At 37.3% G+C, this 24,343-nt stretch overlaps 2 protein-coding genes across 4 annotated transcripts in view; both read right to left on the minus strand.

Annotated features, from left to right (window-relative positions):
* Positions 1–192: 192 nt before the first annotated feature.
* Positions 193–8,870, minus strand: asb14b (ankyrin repeat and SOCS box containing 14b). Of its 3 annotated transcripts, none has more exons than XM_081386202.1 (10): positions 8,804–8,870; positions 6,889–7,074; positions 6,753–6,805; positions 6,532–6,663; positions 6,293–6,451; positions 5,076–5,321; positions 3,490–3,667; positions 2,864–3,407; positions 1,933–2,086; positions 193–1,568 (listed from the first exon to the last, which is right to left on the minus strand). In XM_081386202.1, exons 2-10 carry the CDS (start codon positions 7,005–7,007, stop codon positions 1,390–1,392), a joined length of 1,764 nt encoding a protein of 587 aa, XP_081242328.1. In that variant the 5' UTR covers positions 7,008–7,074; positions 8,804–8,870; the 3' UTR covers positions 193–1,389. The 3 variants fall into 3 exon arrangements, with proteins under 3 accessions (XP_081242328.1, XP_081242329.1, XP_081242330.1); XM_081386203.1 differs by having other exon boundaries at positions 6,889–7,007; positions 8,804–8,851; XM_081386204.1 differs by lacking the exons at positions 6,753–6,805; positions 6,889–7,074; positions 8,804–8,870 and having other exon boundaries at positions 6,293–6,440; positions 6,532–6,644.
* Positions 8,871–9,864: 994 nt separating this feature from the next.
* dnah12 (dynein, axonemal, heavy chain 12) overlaps positions 9,865–24,343 on the minus strand; it is a 33,724-nt gene continuing 19,245 nt past the window's right edge. The window contains exons 39-69 of the mRNA XM_081386191.1: positions 24,057–24,218; positions 23,720–23,914; positions 23,473–23,606; positions 23,140–23,302; positions 22,915–22,995; positions 22,546–22,722; positions 21,912–22,043; positions 21,740–21,829; positions 21,514–21,654; positions 20,318–20,559; positions 20,075–20,222; positions 19,835–19,980; positions 19,502–19,716; positions 19,188–19,380; positions 18,758–18,950; positions 18,490–18,662; positions 18,269–18,409; positions 17,977–18,135; positions 17,726–17,870; positions 17,458–17,608; positions 16,705–16,958; positions 16,437–16,577; positions 16,205–16,342; positions 12,651–12,884; positions 12,367–12,555; positions 12,167–12,270; positions 11,855–12,059; positions 10,571–10,708; positions 10,389–10,480; positions 10,245–10,312; positions 9,865–10,140 (exon numbers count right to left, since the gene is read on the minus strand). Of these exons, the coding sequence (XP_081242317.1) occupies positions 9,947–10,140; positions 10,245–10,312; positions 10,389–10,480; positions 10,571–10,708; positions 11,855–12,059; positions 12,167–12,270; positions 12,367–12,555; positions 12,651–12,884; positions 16,205–16,342; positions 16,437–16,577; positions 16,705–16,958; positions 17,458–17,608; positions 17,726–17,870; positions 17,977–18,135; positions 18,269–18,409; positions 18,490–18,662; positions 18,758–18,950; positions 19,188–19,380; positions 19,502–19,716; positions 19,835–19,980; positions 20,075–20,222; positions 20,318–20,559; positions 21,514–21,654; positions 21,740–21,829; positions 21,912–22,043; positions 22,546–22,722; positions 22,915–22,995; positions 23,140–23,302; positions 23,473–23,606; positions 23,720–23,914; positions 24,057–24,218 (4,938 nt within the window). The 3' untranslated portion in view covers positions 9,865–9,946. The remainder of the gene's footprint in view (positions 10,141–10,244; positions 10,313–10,388; positions 10,481–10,570; positions 10,709–11,854; positions 12,060–12,166; positions 12,271–12,366; positions 12,556–12,650; positions 12,885–16,204; positions 16,343–16,436; positions 16,578–16,704; positions 16,959–17,457; positions 17,609–17,725; positions 17,871–17,976; positions 18,136–18,268; positions 18,410–18,489; positions 18,663–18,757; positions 18,951–19,187; positions 19,381–19,501; positions 19,717–19,834; positions 19,981–20,074; positions 20,223–20,317; positions 20,560–21,513; positions 21,655–21,739; positions 21,830–21,911; positions 22,044–22,545; positions 22,723–22,914; positions 22,996–23,139; positions 23,303–23,472; positions 23,607–23,719; positions 23,915–24,056; positions 24,219–24,343) is intronic.

The following is a 24,343-nucleotide window of genomic DNA, read 5'->3' on the forward strand; positions in this document are numbered from 1 at the left end:
GACGTCACGACCGCTATGCGCATGAGCAGCTTCACATACAGATGGCTAGAGCGTAACGTTTACAAGAGGAGCCAAGAATGAATCGTCGAGCTGTCTGACGACAATAAACTCTTTGGGGAAAGTCACTGCGTGTGTTTGTGCACTTCCTCCCACCCAGAATCATTATATTTCATGCAATATAATCACGTGACATATCGAGATCGAGACATTTATTACATAATTAATTCTTACATACAGTATACAAATTACATATGCACATAGCTTATGAAAATGCATATATTTAACATTTTTCTGATAGGCCTACAAATATTTTCATTACAATATCATTAGGCCTAACATAATTTGAGAGAAACGTTAACTTTAAAAATTCTTAATATTTAGTTTGTTCTCCTTTGACTTTTAATGACAGCAGCACTCCAGCTGCATGAACTCCACACGTTTGTGGGAAACCTAATGTATGATTTGGTGCATCTCAGTGGAAGAACTTCTGACTGCTGAAAGATCACATGATCAGTTTCACAGATGGGCTTATTTGATTATTCACCTAGACATACTGCAAAATTATACATTTGTTTCAAGGGTAACATTGATGGTCCCTTTTGAACATTCTGTTGACTATATAACATTGCAAAAATGTGTCAGCTAACTCAAGAGTATTAGTAGACTGTCTACTTAAAGGGATAGTTCACCCAAAAATGTTGTCATCATTTACTCACCCTCATGTTGTTCCAAACCTGTATGAGTTTCTTTCTTCTGTTGAACACAAGATGTTCTGAAGAATGTTAGTAACCAGACAGTTGACAGTACCCAATGACTTCCATATTTTTTTCCCCTACTATGGAAGTCAATTGGTGCCGTCAACTATTTAGTCACCAACATTCTTTAAAATATCTTCTTTTGTGTTCAACAAAAGAAAGAAACTCATACAGGTTTGTAAGAACTTGAGGGTGAGTAAATAATGACAGAATTTTCATTTTTGGGTGAACTATCCCTTTAATATCCGCTAACATTTTATTGTGATGCTCCCCCAACAGACATTCTACTGACTATAAGTAACTTTGCGACTACATGTCAACTTATTCTAACCCTACCAGTCTACTAATACTCTAATGAAAGTTAGTAGACATGTAGGTGCAACGTTACTTATAGTCAACAGACCGTTAAAGGGACCATCAAAATAAAATGAAACCGCTTTAAGTTTTAAATTAGCCAAAATCATAAACTTCTGTCTTTCCAAATTTAAATTAAATTTCAAATCACAGATTTTCAATGTGGCCCCACTGTATCTGGATTTTTTTTTTTCTTTTTAAACACAAACGAATATTTCACAACAACAAAAAAACGCATATCCATCAGCAGCTTCTCATGTACAGATTTATCCATCTAGTTTTACTCTTGTTCTGTCATACTTCCTCTACTGTAAACATCATACTCTTTGAAGCGAATATAGTCTTTGAGACTCGCAGGCAGAGGCAGGAAACTGATAAAAACTGGAGCCCTCAGACGCAAGCGACCCAAAGAATCCCGAATTTTCAGTCTGCAAAGATGCTTCAGGGTTCGAGCGTTTTCTGATGAAAGCAGAAAACATACTTAAATATATTTTGGAATATGTTGCATTTCAATCTACGTAATCACTTACGACAAGTAATATTATAATATTACTTATAGGCCTACACATAAGTAATATTATACTAATACACATAGCCATTATATTAAGACACTGTCTTAATAACTGTTGCTTAGAGGTAATCAGTTTTACTTTTTGGTATCAAATTAGGCCAATATGTAACTTTATAAAGACAAACTTTTAAAAAATAAATTATGATTAACTTGTAAGACTATAGTCTTAGCAGTTTATGCAACTGGCCCTGCTGATAATTCCATGTTAAAGGTTTTCAGGATCTCAATCTCAAGACGTGACAGGAGACTCACCTTGAATCTTACATATTTCCGGCCACTGTTTTTGCTCAACCAGAACAGTCTTCAGTTTGGAGCAGAGAGTCACGTGATCAACATAATCCAGCATGATTCTCACTACTTGAGCTGAGATGTGCTTGAGCCAGTACACTGTGATCACCTCACAGAACTGCACAAAAACAAGTTTAGACTCACCCAAAAATGAAACTTCTGTCATCATTTACTCACCCTCGTGTTTTTACAAATGTATGACTTTCTGTTTTGTTTGTTTGTTTTTGTTGATAATCAGTTGGGTATCATTTTGTTTGGGCCCAAACATTCTTCATAATATCTTCTTTTGTGTTTTGCAGAAAACTGAAAGTCAAAGTCAAGATTTTTTTAATGTTTTTGAAAAAAGAATCTTATGCTCACCAAGGCTAAGTTTATTTGATAAAAAATATTAATAACAGTAATATTGTGAAATACAGCATTAATTACAATTAAAATGTTTTATTGTAATATATTTAAATGTAATTTATTCCTATGATGGTTTAGCTGAATTTTCGGCACCCAGTCTTCAGTGTCACATGATCCTTCAGAAATCATTCTAATATGCTGATTTGATGCTCAAGAAACATTTATTATTATTATCAATGTATGAACTGCTTAATATGTTTTATGGAAACTGTGCTACATTTTTTTTTTCAGGATTCTTTGATGCAATAGATACAAATTATAAACGTCTTTTTACTGAAACTTTTAATACATTCAATGCATCCTTGCCAAATAAAAGTATTAAAATAAAAAATAAAAAATAAAATAAAAAGATTTACTGACCCCAAACTTTTGAACGGTAACAGTGCATGTTTAGAATGACATGAAGGTGAGTAAATGATCATAGAATTATTCCTTCAACAACATCAGATCATTTTCTTTGATACAGACACAGCTTAAAAATGAGTCTTACCACCACGTCTTTGATGACAGAGGCGCTCCAGCCCTCATAATCCACGGGAAAATGTGAGGCCTGTCCATACGGACAGTCAAAGCAGCGCTGCACGTCATAACCGTTATTGAGCAGCATGCGCAGCATCACCTCATCCTTTAGAGCGTACTGAAGGGCGGAAGGGAAGTGGGTGGTGTTGACACGGGAGTAGTAGTTAACGTTGGCACCGTAGCGTAGCAGAGTGTTGATGAGCTCGTAGTTGCCCAGTCTCATGGCTACCTGCAGGCAGTTGACTGGGTCTTGATTGGGCATGGCTCCGGCCTCCAGAAGCAGCCTCGCTGACTGGACGTCACTATTCGTTACAGCGAAGAACAGCGCTGACCTGCGCTCGTCCTCGTAGTTTCTGCGCACTCTGGGGTGTAACATGAAGTTAGGGTCAAACCCGGAGCTCAGGAGTAGATCCAGGCACTGAGAGTGACCGCCAGCAGCGGCGGAGTGCAACGGGCTCATGCCGCTCTCTTTGATCACCTCTTTCTTAGTCACAGGGATCAGCTGCTCCAGTGCTCTATGAAAGACACAAACAGATTTTTTCCATTGACTTCTGGTTGGATAAAAGGTAAGCACTACATCAGCAGTGAGTTACTCACAGTAGATGCCCGCGGTAGGCTACACGGTGGATGGGGAGATGGCCTGTGTTGCAGGGCACGTTGGGATCGGCTCCATACTCCAGCAGCAGTGAGATGATATCAGGGTTTCCTGAAGCCGCAGCATCGAATAAAACTGAGGCTGAACCTGGAAGATGAGGCTTGGACCACACACTGGCCCCTGAACGTGAGTGGGTTATTAAATATGATTAAAAAAGTGATCAATGATAGATAGATGGATGGATGGATGGATGGATGGATGGATGGACGGACGGACGGACGGACGGACGGACGGACGGACGGACGGACGGACGGACAGTTAGATAGATAGATAGATAGATAGACAGACAGACAGACAGACAGACAGACAGACAGACAGACAGACAGATAGATAGATAGATAGATAGATAGATAGATAGACAGACAGATAGACAAATAGACAGATAGACAGACAGACAAATAGATAGACAGACAGACAGACAGATAGATAGACAGACAGATAGGACAAATAGACAGATAGACAGACAGATAGATAGATAGATAGATAGATAGATAGATAGATAGATAGATAGATAGATAGATAGATAGATAGATAGACAGATAGACAGATAGACAGATAGACAGACAGACAGACAGATAGATAGATAGATAGATAGATAGATAGATAGATAGATAGATAGACAGACAGACAGACAGACAGACAGACAGACAGATAGATAGACAGACAGATAGATAGACAAATAGACAGACAGACAGACAGACAGATAGATAGATAGATAGATAGATAGATAGATAGATAGATAGATAGATAGATAGATAGATAGATAGATAGATAGATAGATAGATAGATAGATAGATAGACAGATAGACAGACAGACAGACAGACAGACAGACAGACAGATAGACAGATAGATAGATAGATAGATAGACAGATAGACAGACAGACAGACAGACAGACAGACAGACAGATAGATAGATAGACAGATAGATAGACAGACAGACAGACAGACAGACAGACAGACAGACAGACAGACAGACAGACAGACAGACAGACAGACAGACAGATAGATAGATAGATAGATAGATAGATAGATAGATAGATAGATAGATAGATAGATAGATAGATAGATAGATAGATAGACAGACAGACAGACAGATAGATAGATAGACAGACAGATAGATAGACAAATAGACAGACAGACAGACAGACAGACAGACAGTTAGATAGATAGATAGATAGATAGATAGATAGATAGATAGATAGATAGATAGATAGATAGATAGATAGATAGATAGATAGACAGACAGATAGATAGATAGATAGATAGACAGACAGACAGACAGACAGACAGACAGACAGACAGACAGATAGATAGATAGACAAATAGACAGACAGACAGACAGACAGACAGACAGACAGACAGACAGACAGATAGATAGATAGATAGATAGATAGATAGATAGATAGATAGATAGATAGATAGATAGATAGATAGATAGATAGATAGATAGATAGATAGATAGATAGATAGATAGATAGATAGATAGATAGATAGATAGATAGATAGATAGACACATTTCAAAATCACCTTTCTGAAGTAGAACCTCCACAACGTTAAAATGTCCAGCTTGAGCCGCAAGTCCTAAAGGAGTGTGTTCACAGACATCAATGGCATTTGGGTCAGCGCCAGATTGTAGGAGCAGGTTTACAAAGTTTTCCAAGCCAAGCACGGATGCCTCATGCAGAGCGCTTCTTTGAAGTCTTCCTTTTTGGTCCACTGTGGCATTGTAGCGTAGCAGCAGCAGAGCCAGGTCATACTGGTCATTCTTTATGGCTGGACAAAAGTCAGTTCATGTATTTATTTAAATATAGTCTATCATCTCTTATGCAATGATGTTAAAATTCAGGCTAATACCAATAACTGTTTTCATGTTTTTATTAACTACAGTCTTCACTCTGGCTTTCATAACAGTTATATTATACACTATTTTGTCTAAATAAATTTCAAATAAAACACTAAAAATTAAAATCAATCATGATTTTAAAATCAAAATCATCAGTTGTTATCAACCATTCCAAGGCCCCCAATTGTCCCCAACAATATTCAAAGGATCAATGATCAGGATTTAAAAAAAAAAAGGTTTTACTCACAATTTTTACCCGATTAAATATTTTAGAGCATGGCATAACTGTATATTCATTATAGAAATGCCTACAGTGTTTTAAAATTATATTAATGTACATGACTTTTTCAAGCCTATGGATCACACTTTTAAAATTAAATAATAATTTGAATTTAAATAATTGCACTAATTTTGATTAAATTTATTTAGAGAGAGATAGATAGAGATAGAGAGAGAGAGAGAGAGAGAGAGAGAGAGAGAGAGAGAGAGAGAGAGAGAGAGAGAGAGAGAGAGAGATATTTGATAAAGATACATTTAACAGTGTTATTAGTGTTTTTTAAATATTCACCTAAGTGAGTGTTAGATGACAGGAAAGGTCATCTAAATGTAAAAATATATGAAATGTGTATGCACAATTTAATTAATTCAAATTAATAATAATAATAATAATAATAAAATCTCGAATATCAACTGTTATCCGGTATGGTATGGTATGGCTTATATATTGTACATCTTGGGTGCTAAACTTTACTTCGTGCTAAAGGAACACACTGAAATGCATGTCACACTACTGTATGTCATTTATCAGTATAACATGAATTAAAACAACATTGTGAAAAAAAAAAAAAAAAGTGTGCTTACAAAGTAAAAGGTATGCTAAAAATAGCACTGTGTTCCTCACCTGCAACCAATGCAGAGTCATCATCCTCGTTTTTGCAGTCAGGGTCACAACCGTTCTGCAGCAGGAATGTGGCATTCTCTCGGAGACCGTGGACAACAGCGAGAAACAACGGAGTCTCCCCTCTTAGAGTACGGCACCGCCCTGACCCCTGAGGAGATGCTGAATGAGGAATTCTCATTAAGAAATAACTGAACATGTTTTTTGGGGGTGGTTTAGTGAGGTAGATATATCTCATGGACCTGCATAAGTGATCTCCAGAATGCTCCTCTTGTGTTGCACCGCTGCCTCATGCAAAGGGATCCAGCCCCTGCTGTCTGCATTCGACAGAGCCTCCTTACGCTGCACCAGGACCTTCAAAGCATCCTCATTACCTGACATCACACATGCACACACACTCCAGAACTTCTACAGAGGAACACTGACAATGCTCATCAACATTTGTGGAGGATTTAGCTCTTACCAGCTTGTATAGCAGTGAAGATTTCCTCATGGTCAATGAGGTCTAATGGATCACTGGCGAGGGACATCAAAACAAAATGTTTCTATCATTAGACACACACTATTAGTGCATTCAAAATGGTGGGATTTACCTGTACCTGGTAGCTGAATCAGTATGTTTGCTGGACTCCAATAGACTCTGTTCAATCATGTACTGAGTGGCCTCATCTTCATCCTCATCCCAGTCATCCTCCGCAGCACCATACACCTCCTCCATCTTTCAGTAATAAACTCGAATTTGGCAACCAAAACCACAGTATTTAACAGCAAATGGATTTTTCAGTCTTTACAATGTGAAAACAAAAGTTGATCAGTATCTTTTTCGCCATTTCAAATTTGGCACCACAATAAACGGACTGGTCAAATATAGAAAAACATTGTATATTATGTTTTTTTTTTTTTTTGCAAGAGACTGTATTGAACATGCATGCGAGCATTGGTTTACAATAGCCAAAGCTGAAAATATCTGCTCTTGAGCTGGCTTGAACTACGAAAGGATGTAACCGGCACTCCAAACTCTGTAGTTGTTGCATTAAACTGTAAAATTCATATTTAGAATGAATATAAAGGGAATAACAAGCAGTGTTGGGTAAGTTACTTTAAAAAAGTAATTAGTTATAGTTACTAGTTACTTCTCACAAAAAGTAACTGCGTTAGTAACTGAATTACATCATTACAAAAGTAACTAATTACCAGGGAAAGTAACTATTGCGTTACTTTAAAAAAAAAAAAAAAAAAAAAAGTTTAAATATGTGAAATAACTTGGATACCCCCAATATTAAATATGTTAAATGAATTAAATGGACACTAAATAGAACATCTTATTATTCTAAAACATTGTACACTAATCTACACTAGTTTAATGTTGCTGTGGGACAATGTGAGAGACACCTATTAACTTAAATATTAAAATATTATCACTACTATAATGGAACAACAAAACACAATCAATAGAACATTTAATATTTATTGCACAGACCATAACTGGCCAAGAATAAAGGCTAAAAATAAATCATGCTTCTTAAGAAATGTACCAAAAATAAATAAATAGTAATAAAAAAAATATACATACACTAGTGCATATAATTAAAATGATAAAACTCACACACCTTTACAACTGGTAGACATTCTGTATAGCCTACTTGAAGTATTTTCTTCCTCACAATAGTAAGTTTAACAAAAAGTGCTCTCAATATAATACTGAACAATGTACCAACATAAATAATAATAATAAAATATAACCTTTTGGGGGTTTATTTTTATAACCTACAGAGAACGTCATCATCAGAGGTTATTTTAGCCAAATTCTAGTCATGTTTGCCGCACGTGTGTTTGAACGTTCGAATGTGTTTGAATGTTTGAACGTTCCCTGCAGGTTATTTTGGAGTTTGTTATAAACTAATCAAAACATTGCATATGATGTATGCTACAGAGATTATTCTAATGCTGAAATGTGTAATTTATTTATAAATAAAGTATTTATGCTCGGACACATTCGGTCTCTGTCGTGCACTATCTAGCGCGTTCTCGGACACACTTGGTCTCTTTCGCGCACTATCGAGTGCGCTCGCGGCATTCGCCTCGCTTATGTCCAGTCCGGCGCATCATAAACACACACACCAGAGAAAAAACTTTGCAGCTCATATGGTTGAGAGAGAGCCTACTCGGATGAAAACCGCTTCAGTGATCTCAATTATAGTAACGCCGCATTTTTATTGACAGTAACGGTAACGGCGTTGTAACGGAGGAAATAGTAATTAGTTTGATTACTCGTTACTGAAAAAAATAACGCCGTTAGTAACGCCGTTTATTTATAACGCCGTTATTCCCATCACTGATAACAAGAGCCTAACATCATAATTAGCTGCTTTGGTAACTTCATTCTTGAAATGACTGTCTAATTACTTTGAGAATGGTTTGTAAACATGCAACACATCCCATGCAATCTATTTCTATAGAGCTTTTCCAGGAGGAATAATCGGTTTACAATTCAAAGGCAAATGTTCATTCTACCTTGAGACAACGGGAAATGGCAGTCGTGGCAGTTGTATCTGTACTGTGTTTTTGGTCGCTTTACACTATTTATATCCCTGCGTGGTTAAAAATACTTGCTCATATGGGGCCTGGGCCAACCAACCAACACCTGGCTTTGACCCACTGCGTGACAGTCGGTCTTGCAATTTTACCCTACCAGACAGCTGATCTGAGAGTTCATGTTCTCAGGAACATATGCAATGGGCCACGCTTTCTCTTGTATTCAGCTGTCTATTTGAATTGAACCTTCACCACACGGCTTGAAATTCACAGTGGACAGTACAAAACGCACTCTCTCAGACAAACAGGAAGCTGTGCATTGATTAAATAAAGCAATCCCACCAGAGACGCACATTAACACTGATGTATGAATTATTAAATCACAACAGAAAAATGGAGGAATATTCCTTTGCACTTAAAAGAATATATTCGCAATTTAATGTACAATAATGTAGGCCAGTTTGTAGGCAAGCAAAAAATATGCCATTTTAAGCACTAAGCTACAATAATTGCTAAGAACTTCTAAAATAACACTGAAATATATAAAAATCTCTCCGTGTTGACTTTTTTTTAAAATTATATTAAACATTATAAATTATAATATAGACTATCATGAAGAAATGTTTTGTTTAAAGCATATTTCCCTACTGAATTGTTTTCTACAAAATAGTTTATCAAAAAAATTATAATTATGCATAATATAATATATCCTAATAAACAATATTAAAATGTCCTTGCGAAAGTTGCATTTATTTGAAATAGTCAGAGTAGATTTGAGCAGCAGAACAAGTTTCTCTTTTAATGCAAGGTGTCCATAATGTTTTTAGTTATGGAAAATACCGAAGACTACAACAAATATATTAACATTAGCGAAGTGTGTTTTAGATCTTCTGAAAAATATATTTTTTACCAGTCTGGATCTCCCGGAATAAAAGTATCAATGTAGATATTCTAGATGTACTTGAAAAACACAATGACATGCAAAGAGGACAATCGTATCAAATTATGATGGTGTTTGTTAAAAATATTTCAAATCAATTGCTGAGATAATATTTTTAATGGACACAGTGGAAAATCATAAAAGCTGTGTGTGGGAACAGTAAATAAAGTGCTGGTTCGGTGTCAATCGTCTAGTTGACATAGCAAAGCTACGCCTCTCTTGATCCAGTGCTGGGGACGCTTGCTGGTTGCGAGCATCATGCTGATGACGAAGTTGGTTGAATGGCCAGTGGTGGACAGAGTACCTTTACGCTCACTGGTCTTGTATAGGGGACACACATAGATGCTGTGGGGGTGTTCCATGCCCCTCTTGTCGGCTAAAGACAGGTTTAGAGAGGTTGCTGAGCAAAGTAACTACAAAAGCATGAAATGATATATATAGATGTATTAAATAATCATCACATAACATTTATTATCTTACTTGGTTTGATCCAGATGATAGGGACTGCATCAAATAAAATTTTTGGATGCTGTTCGGCCAACACTCCACTGCAAGGAAGAACACATTTCATGAAAATATAGCAAAAAATTTCCAGCATCTCCCTGCCATGTAAGCTTCTCTTGCCTTTTTGTATCCCACCGAGCTCCATCCAGGAAAAGGCCATGAATGTAGACTCCATCTTCAGGAGATGAGTCTGAGGTGTCGAATGGCAGAACCTGAAGCGATAAAGAACAAAATGTAGCTCTCAAATATTCTCTTTCTGATGAAAGTACTCTCAGCCTCAAGACAGTTGCAGTAGAGGATACCTCATAATTAAAGCCAAGCAGGTCAATGGGGATGGAGTACTTCCTGGCATAGTTCTGCAAGGCTCCTGTTAGGAAAGCCTGAGTGAAGAAAAACCCAGACAACCAGAATACATGGGGCTTCTGGGTGTCATACCAGTCCTGGAAAACAATGACACAGAGAAATATTAACAAAGGCAAATTCAATTGACTTCATTTGATCAAAAATACAATAAAAACTGTAATATTAAGAAAGATTTTAAAACTATTTTCTATTTAAATATATGTGAGGACAAAGCTGAATCCAGTCTTCAGTGTCACATGATCCTTCAGAAATCATTCTAAAATGCTGATTTGCTGCTCAAGAAACATTTATTATCATATTATTATCAATGTTGAAAACCGTTGTGCTGCTTAATATTTTTCTCATGATTTTTTTTATATTTTGAAATAGAAATCTTTTATCATTACTATTATTTTTGATAAATTGAATGCACCATTGAATAAAAGTTATATATATATAAACTGACCACAAACTTTTAAATGGCGAGTATCAAACTTTTTTTTACAATATTCATTTTAGTGAGAACAGATTCATTATTTGCAATCTTTCATTGGAGTCTAAAAAAAATTAGATCACATTGAAAATCTGAACAGAAAGTTTAAGAGTCTTGTATATTGAAAGAAAAATTCTGCCCTATTTCTGTTACTAATCAAATGTTGGCAAATTTGCGACACTGATTGCTGTTGTTATCAAATTTAAATTTTCACTCAAATTGTTAATTATATAACATGCACTAAAAAAAATTTGTATTACATTTAAAAAATGCAAAATATTTCCAGTTTTACAGGACGCCTGTAATTTTTACAACTTAAAACTGTATATTTCATTATGTAATTGAATGTTAATTTATCTACTTTAACTACTAAAATCTGCCTTATAATCCTAAAATGTATCGATAACCACCACAATAATACCATAGAATTAGCACAATAGAAAGCCATGTGATAAATCAGAGTTCAAAATATTTATACATTTTTTTTAATCATATGTGATGTGAAATTATATTGCAATTAATAGTTTTTACTAGCAAAAAACATAAATTTTACATAATTTTACACTAAAATTAGAAAGAATGTGACGTTAAACCATTTACAGGTGTAAACTTACACTTAAAACCAATTAACAAGTTTTTAACTTTTTACTGAAGCATTTTTACAGTATCTTTCTAATTTTACAGTGTAATTTTCACTAGTTGCCTGATACCTTTGGCCTCTGTGAGGAGTTGTCTGTTTGTGATCACTGACCTGCAGAAATTTGAGTCTGGCTAGGAAGTCGTTGACATAGCTGCCCAATGGCTTGAGACTGGGATAGGAGCATTTGGCCCACTTTTCTGGCACTTTCCCCACCAGCAGACCACCAGCTATAGCCTCTAGCTCTGCATCCATCACCACCAGCCCCTTAATGGCCTTTATCAGGTTCTGCAGACTTACACGTATAGTACTGCTCAAACTGAGAGAAGAAAGTACACAGAAATTATTGAAAACCGTAAACATCTTCATGTATGTAGAATTGTTTCTATAGATGTTTTTGATCTAAAATGAGCTCTGCGGACTTACTTGTTATACCGCTGCATCTCCTGCACAAGCACAGTATTCATGCTCTCTTCATAACACACAGGGAATTTGTCAAGGGCAGACTCAATGTCAAAATTACCCTGAAGCTGCATGACCGAAATCAGAACGTCAATAAGTCACTGGCACATGCAAATAACTTTTTATCCCAAAAACAATTTCTAATCTTAAGAATGATGAGTTACTTTAGACAGGATGTCATTAGCAATGTCCAGTAGAGTGGTGTCCCCGCCAGAGCCGCCCCCTCCCTTTGAGCCACCGCCCTGGGTCAGGAGGAGGGAATCAAATAGTAGTTTTGTCTGTTGAAGGTCTTTGGAGATGTCCACATTCTCATGCATGCCAAACACCTCGGGATGCTGGTTAAAAGGCAGGTTCTGTGGAGCATATGCAGTGCATTATATTATCATTGTTTCATGAGAGTTTGAATTTAGTTCGAAGTCAGCAGCTATCATGACATAAAAAGTCGTACCTTGATAAACTCCACATAGTCTTCATATATGGACTTTGGAGGTGCATGATAATTGCCACTGGGGGAGAAGGAGTAGCGTGGGTGGTCAATAATGTCTTTGTTGTAGAAGTCAGCGAGGATCGTCATGAGGAGGCGACGGTCCCAGTCATCTGTTACACGACCTCCGTAGTTACACTCTCCGGTCAGATACGTGATGGCCTCAAAGGGAACCTCCTGGTACTCATTCACAAAGAGCTGAGGCACAGAAAGTAAATATTAAAAAAACATACATTTCCAATCTTTGTTTAACAGATTTCAACTGTTATAGTTTGTTATATTAAGGTCACATAAAACCATATAGGAGACTTTTTCAGGCCTTCATTTGAAACTTTTCAAATGACTTTTATGTGTAGATTTCAATGGTAAATAGATAGAGACACTACTGTCTCTAAACATATTAGAGACACCGCTACTGTACAGGATTGTAAAGGACAACTCAAAACACATCTGTTTTCAATAGCTTTTAATCAGTGACAATTTTATTATATGTGTTGCCTATGTGATGCTCTTTTCTCTCTTTTTGTTCTGTGTGACACTGTAAAGCACATTGGTCAACGTGTGTTGTTTTAATTGTGCTATGTAAATAAAGTTGCTATTGCTAACACTTTTTTTGATGGTCCCCTTTAGACATTCTGTTGACTATAAGTAATGTTGAACCTACATGTCAACTAACACTCATTAGAGTATTAGAAGAGTATTAATAGACTGTCTGCTTAAAGGAGTCATGACCTGTAATTTTCACTTTTCCACGAGAATCAATGTATGTTATGATTGCCTAACGATTATACACTGGCCGGGAAGCCGATATTTAAAAGTGAAGCGTTTGTTTACCCCAGGGTTCGTAAACCAGCCCACGTGCACGCGCACTCAAATACGAGATTTTAATTTCTGCCCCGACTTGACGTCAAGACGGGGCAGGATATACCATATATGGACACCGCAGACCTATGCTGCAGGAAGCCCGCCCTGCCCCTCTCCCCCTCATATTCAGTCGCGAAAGATGCAGAAACGTTGTGCACACGTGAGTTGCTCTGTTGTTGACTGCCAGAATCAACATGTAAATGTGTTTTCTCTCCCAAGAACGGACCAAGCTGTCAGGGACCAGTGGATTAAATTCATTTTTAATGACGCGGTTCCTACAACCCTTCCCACTGGCTTAACGTTAGGTGTCTGTGCTAATCATTTTACGCCGGAATCGTTCACAAGAAAATGATACAGCTATATTTTTATAGAATTGTATATTATATAACTATGACAACATATAAATGTATTATTTTTTTTATAGAATAGATAAGGATAGATAAATAAAACAAACAGTCAAGTAATAATAAACATAAAGAAAAAGATCACGTTACATGTCTGTAGAAGAAAAATATTGAATGTCTAAAAAACCACAACGTGAAACAAGGCAAAAACACCACATGATAGCAAACGTTGATCTCAATAACCACTGTAAGCTGATAAAAAAAGTAGACTACAGCTCCGTTAATGTAATCTACATTAAATAAAAGGTATAATACTATGTCTCAGTCAAAATGATTGTCTTTACCATTCAGAGACATCTTGATGTAGACGTCCTTCCATCGACTCTACATCTTCCCTTTCCAGCTCAGGTTCAGAGTCTGGCTCATACATATACGGTTGAATTCCGTAGGTCGCGGCCAGGTCGGGTTCATTCACAACTTGCACCATGATGTCATTTTGGAATGATATGCTGAAGTTACCTGCGGTGTCAACCCCCCTCCTTCCTGCCACCAATCAACGCGCCCCTCATTTGCATTATTAAAATGACCGTCCACGACAGCCAAAATATCGCATCAGATCTCGCGAGACAATAATGCCTTCAGAAACAAGGGTCAGAGGAGCTCTGTGTTTATTTTTTTTCCACTTTTCTTTTTTAGAAGGGCCTGAAAGACTATAATAGAGCGTGGGTATCCAAGGTAATACTAGGTTATGACTCCTTTAATATCAGCTAATACTTTATTTCTATGCTCCCCTAACAAACATTCTACTAACTTTAAGTAACTTTACAAGTATATGTCAACTTCTATTAACCCTAACAGTCTACTAATACTCTAATGAGAGTTAGTTCACATGTAGGTACAACATTACTTATAGTCAAAAGAATGTCTGCCTGCTCGACCAAATGGTTGAGCACATTTTGAGTCACTATATTTTATTGAGAGGAGTACCTAACTTAACTGAAGCTGATTGAGCCATCTCTACCATCTGGTTGAGGGATGTTATGCCCAAAAAAATCCACTAAATGTCACAGACAGTGTCAATCAACAGCACTTGTCACAACACTTCCTCAAACATGGATTTCAGAAACAAAAAATGAAAGTATGAAAAAGTAATGGACATTTAAATTTACAGTAAATAAAATATATTGTACTTAATATTTTTTCTTTTATTTAAAATATATTTTACAAAATTATTTTATTACAAAATATTATTTTTCATTTTTGAACTCTATGATAATATGAACAAGTGAAATAAGCATAAACCATTACAATATATAGACCTTATGTAGCCCCGCCCCTTATCAGCGCTGCGCTCGTTGTCTTTTGACTTCCGGTCTGTATTTTCAAAGCGATCTTGCGTATTTATGAATGAACGGCTCGTTTTAAAATCTTCCCGGTCTACTGACATTTGTTAAGACATCTGGTTTAAACATTACAATCCTCATGATAACTTTAGTTAACTTTCGTTAACTTTATATTAAGTAAATCCACTTCAAAAGCTAATTACTCCTGGACAGCAATTGCATAGAAATATACAGAGCGACCGCAAAAACGGAAGTTCAAAGACAATATTCTAAAGATGGCGGCGCCCTTGTTTCTCTGGCGCATAAGGTCTATATATTGAGTGAATAGTGATAGTAAAGACATTTATGATGCTGTTTCAAATGCTGTTATTCTGTATCACGGTTTCCACAAAAATATTAAGCAGCACAATCATTTTCAACGTTGATAGAAACAAAAAACATTTTTAAAAAATCTTGTTCATCAAATCATCATATTAGAACGATTTCTGAAGGACCATGTCACACTGAACACTGCAATAATGATGCTGAAAATTCATCTTTGCCATTACAGCAATAAATTTCATATTTTAAATGTATTAAAATAGTAATGATAATTGATCAAATAAATGCAGCCTTGTGTGAGGATAACAAACTTCTTTAAAAAACATTTTATAAAATCTTAACAACCCCAAACTTTTGAACGGTACATAAATTAAATATAATTTTAATAATAATTTAATTTCCACAATACCCAACAACTGTGACCCTAATGACATTTTTCAAAAGTTAGTGCCCTTGGTGTCTTGAGTGTTAGAAATGTAATATGAGACATATTATTTAAATGTATTTAGGATGAATGAAATGCTTGCTATGAAATTAGACTTAGAAAGATAAAGGAGTTTATTTTTTTCATTTCCACCAGAGTGCTATTAAACCCAATAAATAATGTGGTGGAAATGACACTGTGGTGAGAATTCAAGTGCTTTACCTGCAGCTGTCTGATACTAATGCGCAGATCTGACTCGTTAAATCCATAAGGAATGTTCCATCCCAATGGCCCAAACTTTTTCCTCTCCTGGACAAGAGCATGGAAGAAGCAAACCCCGTACAAGAGCTTCTCCCAGACCTACACAACAGCAGGCAGTAATAAAATACTCTTACTGAATATCCGAAACATGAGGGAGAGTCAACATAAGACCGCAAACAGTTACTGTACTCACTGGCTCTTTGTTAGGACAGGCTGCAAAAAACTCAGGGTCTGAGATGGGGTCAGAAATATACGACTGCAACAGATTTAACCTTAAGCCAGTGGGAGGCTCATTGGTCATCTTCACGCCGTTCTGCAGTATGGTCACTGGAAACTGACAGAGCAAACATCTCATCAATTATATCCTTCGACAAACAGGAACGTAAAGAACTGATTAGACAATAATTATAGTTCAAAGCAAAGAAAACAATTGTCTACTCAGGAGTGTACAGTATGTGTACCATAGGTGATGGGTAGCTGGTGAGCCAAAGACGGAAGTTTGGATGACATGAGTCCGGGGAGAAGTCCTCACAGATCTTCTCCAAAGTGGTCATCCAGGACACGGCCAGGTGGCAGTTCTGCAAGCACACCCAGGTGCCCTCCTTCATGGCCGAGCGGATCATTGTCACTGCTATGGGACCCTGGCCTTGTCCCAGAGAGATGGATTTAAATTGGGAACCACCCATGTTCTTATCATTGGCAAATTTCAGCAGACCTAAGGAAAAGGCAAAACAGTGTTTCAATGTAGTTTTTGACAGGTTTAACACCTTAAAGAAATTGATTTTATACACCCCCACCAGGGGTTGCCAAACCCAATTGACTTTAAAATAACTAATTATGATTTTACTTGTAGACGTAATCAAATAAATCTCTGCTATTAACACAAAGATGCATTTTCTATCTGAGAAATAATAATTCTGTAAATTGAAGAAAGAAGAGTAAGGAGAAGTTCACGGAAATCCTGCATTCCGTCTTTACTATTTACTAATTGTCTGTTACATATGCGTCAGATAGATGTCTTTGGTCATGTCATGCTGTTTTTCAATGTCTCTTGCTATGACAGTTGATCCCCCACCGTGATTTCTACCGAGGGGGGCCTCAAACTTGCGATTGGAAAAGTTGTGTAATGTATTCCAGCCTAAAGTGTTTTCCCTAAGTGTACTAAATTAGAGAAATGTATTGTCCTATTTAAACTGGAGTGATTCAAAACTTACTAGCCATAGGATCTGCTCCAGGAGAGAGAATGAACACCAGTGGAATGGCGCAGTTGGAGTCACTGTAGCTCTTACTGAGGTCAAATGGAGGTGGTTCAACAAATCTCTTTCCCAGTTTGTCAGTCACAAATTTGCTGATTGCCGGCACAATCTTTGAAGAAAGAATAAAGTCAAATTAAAATAACTGAAAAAATCTTCCTGTGAGTGATGTGATACTATACCCAACTATGATAAGAACATGTCAATTTTAAACTCAATGACAACTTACTTTATCAGGCCTGAGGGATCGGTAAATGATCATTTTTTGAAGTTCGTTGAGTTTATCACACCAAGGATTGGGCAAAGCTGTGTTGTAAGGCTCCTTATTGTCATAAATGGGCAGGAAACTCTCAGGACTCTTAGTGAAGCTCTCCCTATATTCAAGCAAAGAAATGTCATATTATCAGCTGCACAAAAAATGATATACATAACATGCATAACATATCAGTCATTTCAGATGGCATGGCAGAGACTTCATACTTGAGACCCTGAAGGGCAGGAAGATCACTGGCCCGGCAGATCTCATCCCAGCTCTTATCAGGTAGCCAGTTTGGATCAGGGTTGGAGACGTTGTTCTGAAGGCCAACACCCCCAGTTAGCAGGAACATAAATTCAGAGTACTCGATCTCCTTCTTAGCCCTTAGAATTGCACAGATTCAATCAACACCATATTTTTTAGGACATAAATTTCATCATGTTACCATGAGATCTGACAGTAACAGGACAATGTTGTATTCAGGACTGTATCAAAGCTTGATTTGTTTGAACTTACAGCAGTAAGTTAGAACACAGCAGGAACGAGAAGAGGAGTTTGTCCTTCTCAAAGAGAGAACGGCACACATTGCAGTACAGGTTATAGGTGAAATGGTCAGTCAGGTATCGGAGTCTCTTCTCTAGATTCTTTGATTTGTTGCTATAGAATACATATGAACAATAAGTATACATGCAAAGAAAAGTGCTTAATTTGTAAACTTGTGTGCAGTTATTCCCCACCTGTCATTTATGGAGTTGACATAGAGGTTGACAAACCAGTTGAGAGAGTATTGATACATGGGATCGATGTTGGCCAGGTCTGCGATACTGAAGAAGAGGATGGAGGAGTGCTTAGCGATGGCTCTGTAGCCCTCCCTCGATTCAGCTATTTCAATCTCAGTTTTCTCTGCGATCTGAAAGTTCACAGCAAAGCACAGAGGTTAAACTAGAAACTATCATGGCATTAGTAAAAGGATTTCTTCTAAACCAGCTCTTTGATGCACTGCACCTGCTGTTTCTTAGTAATCTCATTAGACATGATCTTGGCAGCATCCAAGACCTGGATGGCACTCTCGTCTTCCAGGATGTTCCCCTCTGAGGACTGCAGAGTCTCCAGGATTTGGTCCTCAATCTCCTTAAGCTGCTTCTTATTGGCTGCAGACTGAAGGATCAGGGCATTTCTTTCCTCCTCTAATTCAGGTCTGAGTGAAAACAGAAGTGAAATATCATCAAAGGAAATTAATTCTGAATCTTATTTCTCAGGAAATCAAAAGAATAAATTCAGAAACTACGCTCTGCGTTAAGAAATGTAATCTTATTATTAGTATAATGATTCATTACATTCTGGCTATATGATTCATTAAATACTGGCTGGTGTTCCTTATTAACGGTTGCATATTTGTGTATATGGAAGTAAAAAAAAAAAAAATATTAATCACCTCTCTTTTGCTACCACAATGCCAAGCAGCTGGTCTTCAAGGCCCTCTGGTGTAATCATGAAGTTCAGCAGGCACACTTTGGTAGCTAGTTCAGGCAGGTAATGAGGGTTCCTCAGCTTTGTAGTGATGTAAAAGCGGAAGTCATTCGAGTACTCAATCACACTCTCGCCCAATCTGATACAGTCCACACCCCCTACAAAAACAAAGCAGGAACTCACTTTGATTTCCAACCCCTGTTTGAGAGTCAAACTAGTCAAGTAATCAAAAACACAACTCTCTCAAATAAATTTTTGTTTTAAGTTTAAGTAAAATACCTTGTTTGAAAACTTGTTTGAGAAGCAGTGGCTCTAAGGAGGGGTCAAGCTCCTCTCCTACGTTCTCCAGCAGCAGTGGAGTACCAAACTGGATGCAGTTCTCGAGTGTTCTCATGTAGTCAGCATCGGTTAGCTTAATCACATTCAGGTTATGCTCCTTTTCTGAGTTTTTCACCCATTTGTTGGCCTGGCCCTGCGGATCTATCATTAATGGCCTGGCAATGAGAAAACAGGGTTGTAAAACATGACATTTTGGTTCTGATAACTGATGAAAAGATTTGTCATCATTTGCAAACCCAAATTTTGAAAGGTTTTGGCTTTGTTGAGTCATACCATCTTCTGGAGTTGCTCACTATAACACCATTGTCAATAGAGAAGCTGTCAGTGGGCAGGCCAGCGATATTCCAGGCCCTGATCTTGATTGGATCTCCAAGCGTCTTACTTAGAGAGAAGTTATCAGAGGATGGGATCTTCTTTGACTGAGTAGAACAGGAATTGAATACATTGAATAAATGACACTGAATATTCATTTGCAAACAAGACTAGTTTTTACAGAGAGGAGCAGTGCAGCACCTTGCAGAGCTTGGCCCACATTTTAGTAGAGTCATTGCGGAAGCTGGCAGTGAAAGCTCCCAGGTAAGCGATAACACCAGCAGATATCAGCACATCACCTGTCAAGTTATCATATGTGCACTGAAGATCATTGGCTGCTCTCAACCACCTGTGTAGAAATACAGGAACACATACTCAGTTGGCCTGAATATAGGAATTAACTGGCTGCATGAATTTCTAAGATTGGTCATAGTTGATTGAAACCTTGACTTTTCTCCTCCTAAACCTCCAATAAGCTTCTCAGCTCTCTCCAGTTTACGAGCGCAGAGGTCAACCTGGAACTCAAGCTGAGCTTTCTCTTCAGTCTTTTCCTCCAAAGTCTTCTGCAGTGAGGCCAGACGATCCTCCACTTCCTTTAGCTCCGCCCTCTTCTGGTTCAGCAGGGCCATGGTGGTGGCCAGGGATTCCTGAGCTACAATTAGGTTAGCTTTCTTAGGTGCCACCACCTGAAAGAGAAAATAATTATGATTTCGACAAGTGCTATAAAATAATAAAGAAAAAGAGTATGCATATACAAAAAAAAAAATAATTGAATATACAATGTTTTACAAAATATAATAATATAGTTCACCCAAAAATGTCGTTGTAAATTGAAAAAATGTAAATGTAATTAGCCTACTTTGTCGTTCCAAACCCGTCAGACTTTCTTTCATCTTTGGAACACAAATTAAGATCTTTTTTGATGAAATCTGAGAGTTTTCTGTCCCTTCATAGACAGCTACACAAGGCTTTTAGGCTTTTATTCACAGATAAACATTCATCAACTCACACATCAGTTGTGGTAAGCAGAAGCTCAAGCATGTCCGCTTGACATGCAAGAACTAATGAGGTTCATTCTCATGTTACACAGCACGTTTGAGCTCCAGCAAGAGGTTTGTTCTCGTGTATCGAGCAGGTTCGGTTGAGCTTGTTTTTATGTTCTCTGATCAATGTTTATATGTGAATAAAAGCCTGAATTCAATCTGTTCATCATATAAAGTGATCGAGTCTCTTCAGAAAATATGGACTAAAGCGCTCAATTCAAAATCATTAGTTTTACGATCTCTTTATGAGCTTTTTAAAGCATCAAAGCTCTCAGATTTCATCAAAAAGATCTTCATTTGTATTCTGAAGATGAACGAAAGTCTGACGGGTTTGGAACGACACAAGGGTGAGCAATTAATGACAGAATTTTCATTTTTAGGTGAATTAACCCTTTAAGTAATGTTTGTGTGTGTATAAATATATACATTACTATTTAGAAATATAAAATAATACTGAGAGTAAGCTAGAATAAAAAAAATGAAAGAAATAAAACACATTATACATAATATCTGATGTAAGAAGATATTGTAGAAAATATGATGTAGCTATTTATCTAATAATTATTGCAGAGAAGGATACAGATAGGGTCTGCCTACCTTTGCCATTCTGTCATAAACCTCCATCGCAGTGATCCATCTGCAAAGCCCCTCAGCAGCAGATGAGGCCTTGGCAACTTTGGTGGGGTCAAAGTCAGGGTTGGTCATGTACTCACTACGGATTTTATGCATCACTTGAGCCTATCACAAAACAACATCAATAAAATACATCAGCCACAGTGTTACAAAACAACATACACACCCTGCACAACAACAAAAAACTTACAGGGATGTTGTCTTTGTCATATTCCTTCAGGTCTTTAAGGAAATTCATGTCCCCAAGCAACTTCTTGCTTGGACCCCAATAGTCAAGAATCTATTAGAACAGATAGCATGCTGTTGGTAAACAAAAACAAAGACAGCTCTTGACATGTGACCTGACTAGACTTGCTTTTGACCTTCTGTCCGGTTCCTGCAGGATCATTGATCTTCTCTGGTTTGATGTCCTTCATTACACACACCGCTGACATCACCAGCTTCACTCCTGATGGAGGGTTCTTCATTGCTTTTACAATGCTCACATCAGCCGGCTGAAATCACAAATAAGCCCGCATCTTACATAACAATCTATCATTTTATAAACCACAATTTCCAACTTTTAATCATACATGAATTATTACAGGTCTTTATTGATTATGTTTTAAACATTCTGAGAAAGGTTTCATCTAAACCCCGATCCCAAAGTATGACATTTCTGAAATTCTGCATTCAGCATGGACGGCTTACACATACAGACTAGCGTAAAATAAAATAAAAAACGGAAAAATGAAATACATCAGAATAGGATTACAATTTGAAAATCACCCACTGACACAACGTTCTTCATTCAAAATGTAACTGACATCAGTGCATACTAAATTGTGATTGGTATTCATTATTATATTCATTTGCATACTTAACTTGTGACAGGTATTGTCTTCTTTGAATATATTTAAACTTTTATAACTGCCTTCACACAGCACAGTTATTCTCCATGTCTGAATATGCCAACTTCTCTACTATATAGTATGTGAAAAGCAGTATGTAGTTGACCTTGAGTGTGTCCAGGGCAGACAGTGCAGCCTCCAGTGCAGGGATGGCCTCAGCCAAGTCACTCTCACACTCATTCTTCAAAGCCTGAGCTTCATTCGCTTTTATAGTAGCCGTTTCTTCATCCACACGGACAAGTTTGCTCTTCGCCTCAACCTCCACTGACTCAACCTCGATCACCTGCAAAAGAGAAACATGTACGGTACCCTAACATATATAGGCAAACTTTTATCAAAATAAAGTAAAAATACCTGAAAAACTACAATAGGAACAACAGAAACACTGTAAATTATACATTTGGCAGTACAAAATGAACAAATGATAATTTGCTTTGAACACAGGTACTGTATGATAGACGTCACTGTTTCTTACTTTCATTATTTTGGTGTTGTCAATCTTAGCCTGCTCAAGTTTAGGCTGCAAGTCCACCAGCTCCTTCTTCATTTCACCCACCTAAACCAGCATAGATGCATTAAAATCACTTCTCTGCCTTATTGACCATCATTAAAAAGGCTATGTATCATATACACCATTGTATGGATTGAAAAGATACGATTATCTGCTACTTTCTTCTGTACATTATTTCCAACACATTACCTGAGATTCTGCAAAAGCTAATTTGTCCAGTCCATTTGTATATCTGTTTTTAGCAGTCATAACAGTGTCTCGTTTTTGAGTGAGAAGAATTCTGAAGGCAGCTATGAGCTCCAAGTAGGAAGTAGGAGTCACATAGTTATGGCGACCCAGCTCTGACAAAAACCTGCAAATATATTACACAATTTTACTCTTGCCTGAAAGAATATTTTTCATAACTGTACTGTTCAACATTGCAAAGTGCTTGTGTTCTACAAGTCACAAGTTAAAGAAATTGTTCACCCATCTTCAGTGATTTTTGGAGGAACAACCTCTATATTAGCTTAAGCATCATACCTGTGAGACAGATCAATAGCAGAAGTATGGAAGGTCTTGCAGATTGGCACAACTTCCTGACGCTCAAGATCACTCAGCTCCAATGTCTCCAAAAACTTATTAGCCACTCGCTCCAAAGCCTCTTCAGGCCATGGCTGGGGAGATCAGAAACTGAACTTTAAATTCACTTTCAGAGAAGGCTTATATTCAAAATGACCATAATTACTAAAATGCTTAACCATCTCTTCCCTGGCCTTGCCAACCTTACCTGAAACCAATCTATGGTGCAGCAGTTAATGAGGGAAGGGAACTGTCTGAGGCGGTTTCGGAAAGCATCTCCTATTGGGCTGAAGGCCACTACTATATGTAGGTTCTCTCTGCAGCGAGTCACAAAATAAGCAAATAGAGCCAGAGGGCTGAACTCAAAATTTTTATTCCCAGCCTGAGCAATGGGCCGTACACCCTGTAGGGGACACAGAAAAGAACCCACAGAAAAGAAAATATATATAATTTTCTTACAATACAATACAATACAATACAATACAACAAACACATGAATAAAGAGTTTTATAGTTCTTGCATTTATTTTGTCGTCGGTATCTTACCTCCATGATTTCTTGCTTCTCATCCACAGCAAAAATATTTGGTACCTCTCCTGTGTTTAAAATGCTGTCCACGTCTTCTAAAAAGGCTTCGTCCTTTATCTGAGCGTCAGTGAGCAGGAACACCATTTTCTGGCCCTTTACTCCAGCATTCTTCATCAGGCGCTAGACAATACAAAATCCATTAGGGGGCACATTTGTCTTCTAATATAATCCTCACATAGCTCTTTTCCATACAACAACAGTTCAAAGTGACAGAGTGCTGTCAAGCAACAGAAATGTGTGCAATA

Source organism: Scardinius erythrophthalmus (assembly GCF_964197995.2).
Source record: "Scardinius erythrophthalmus genome assembly, chromosome: 15".
Classification (NCBI taxonomy): domain Eukaryota; kingdom Metazoa; phylum Chordata; class Actinopteri; order Cypriniformes; family Leuciscidae; genus Scardinius; species Scardinius erythrophthalmus.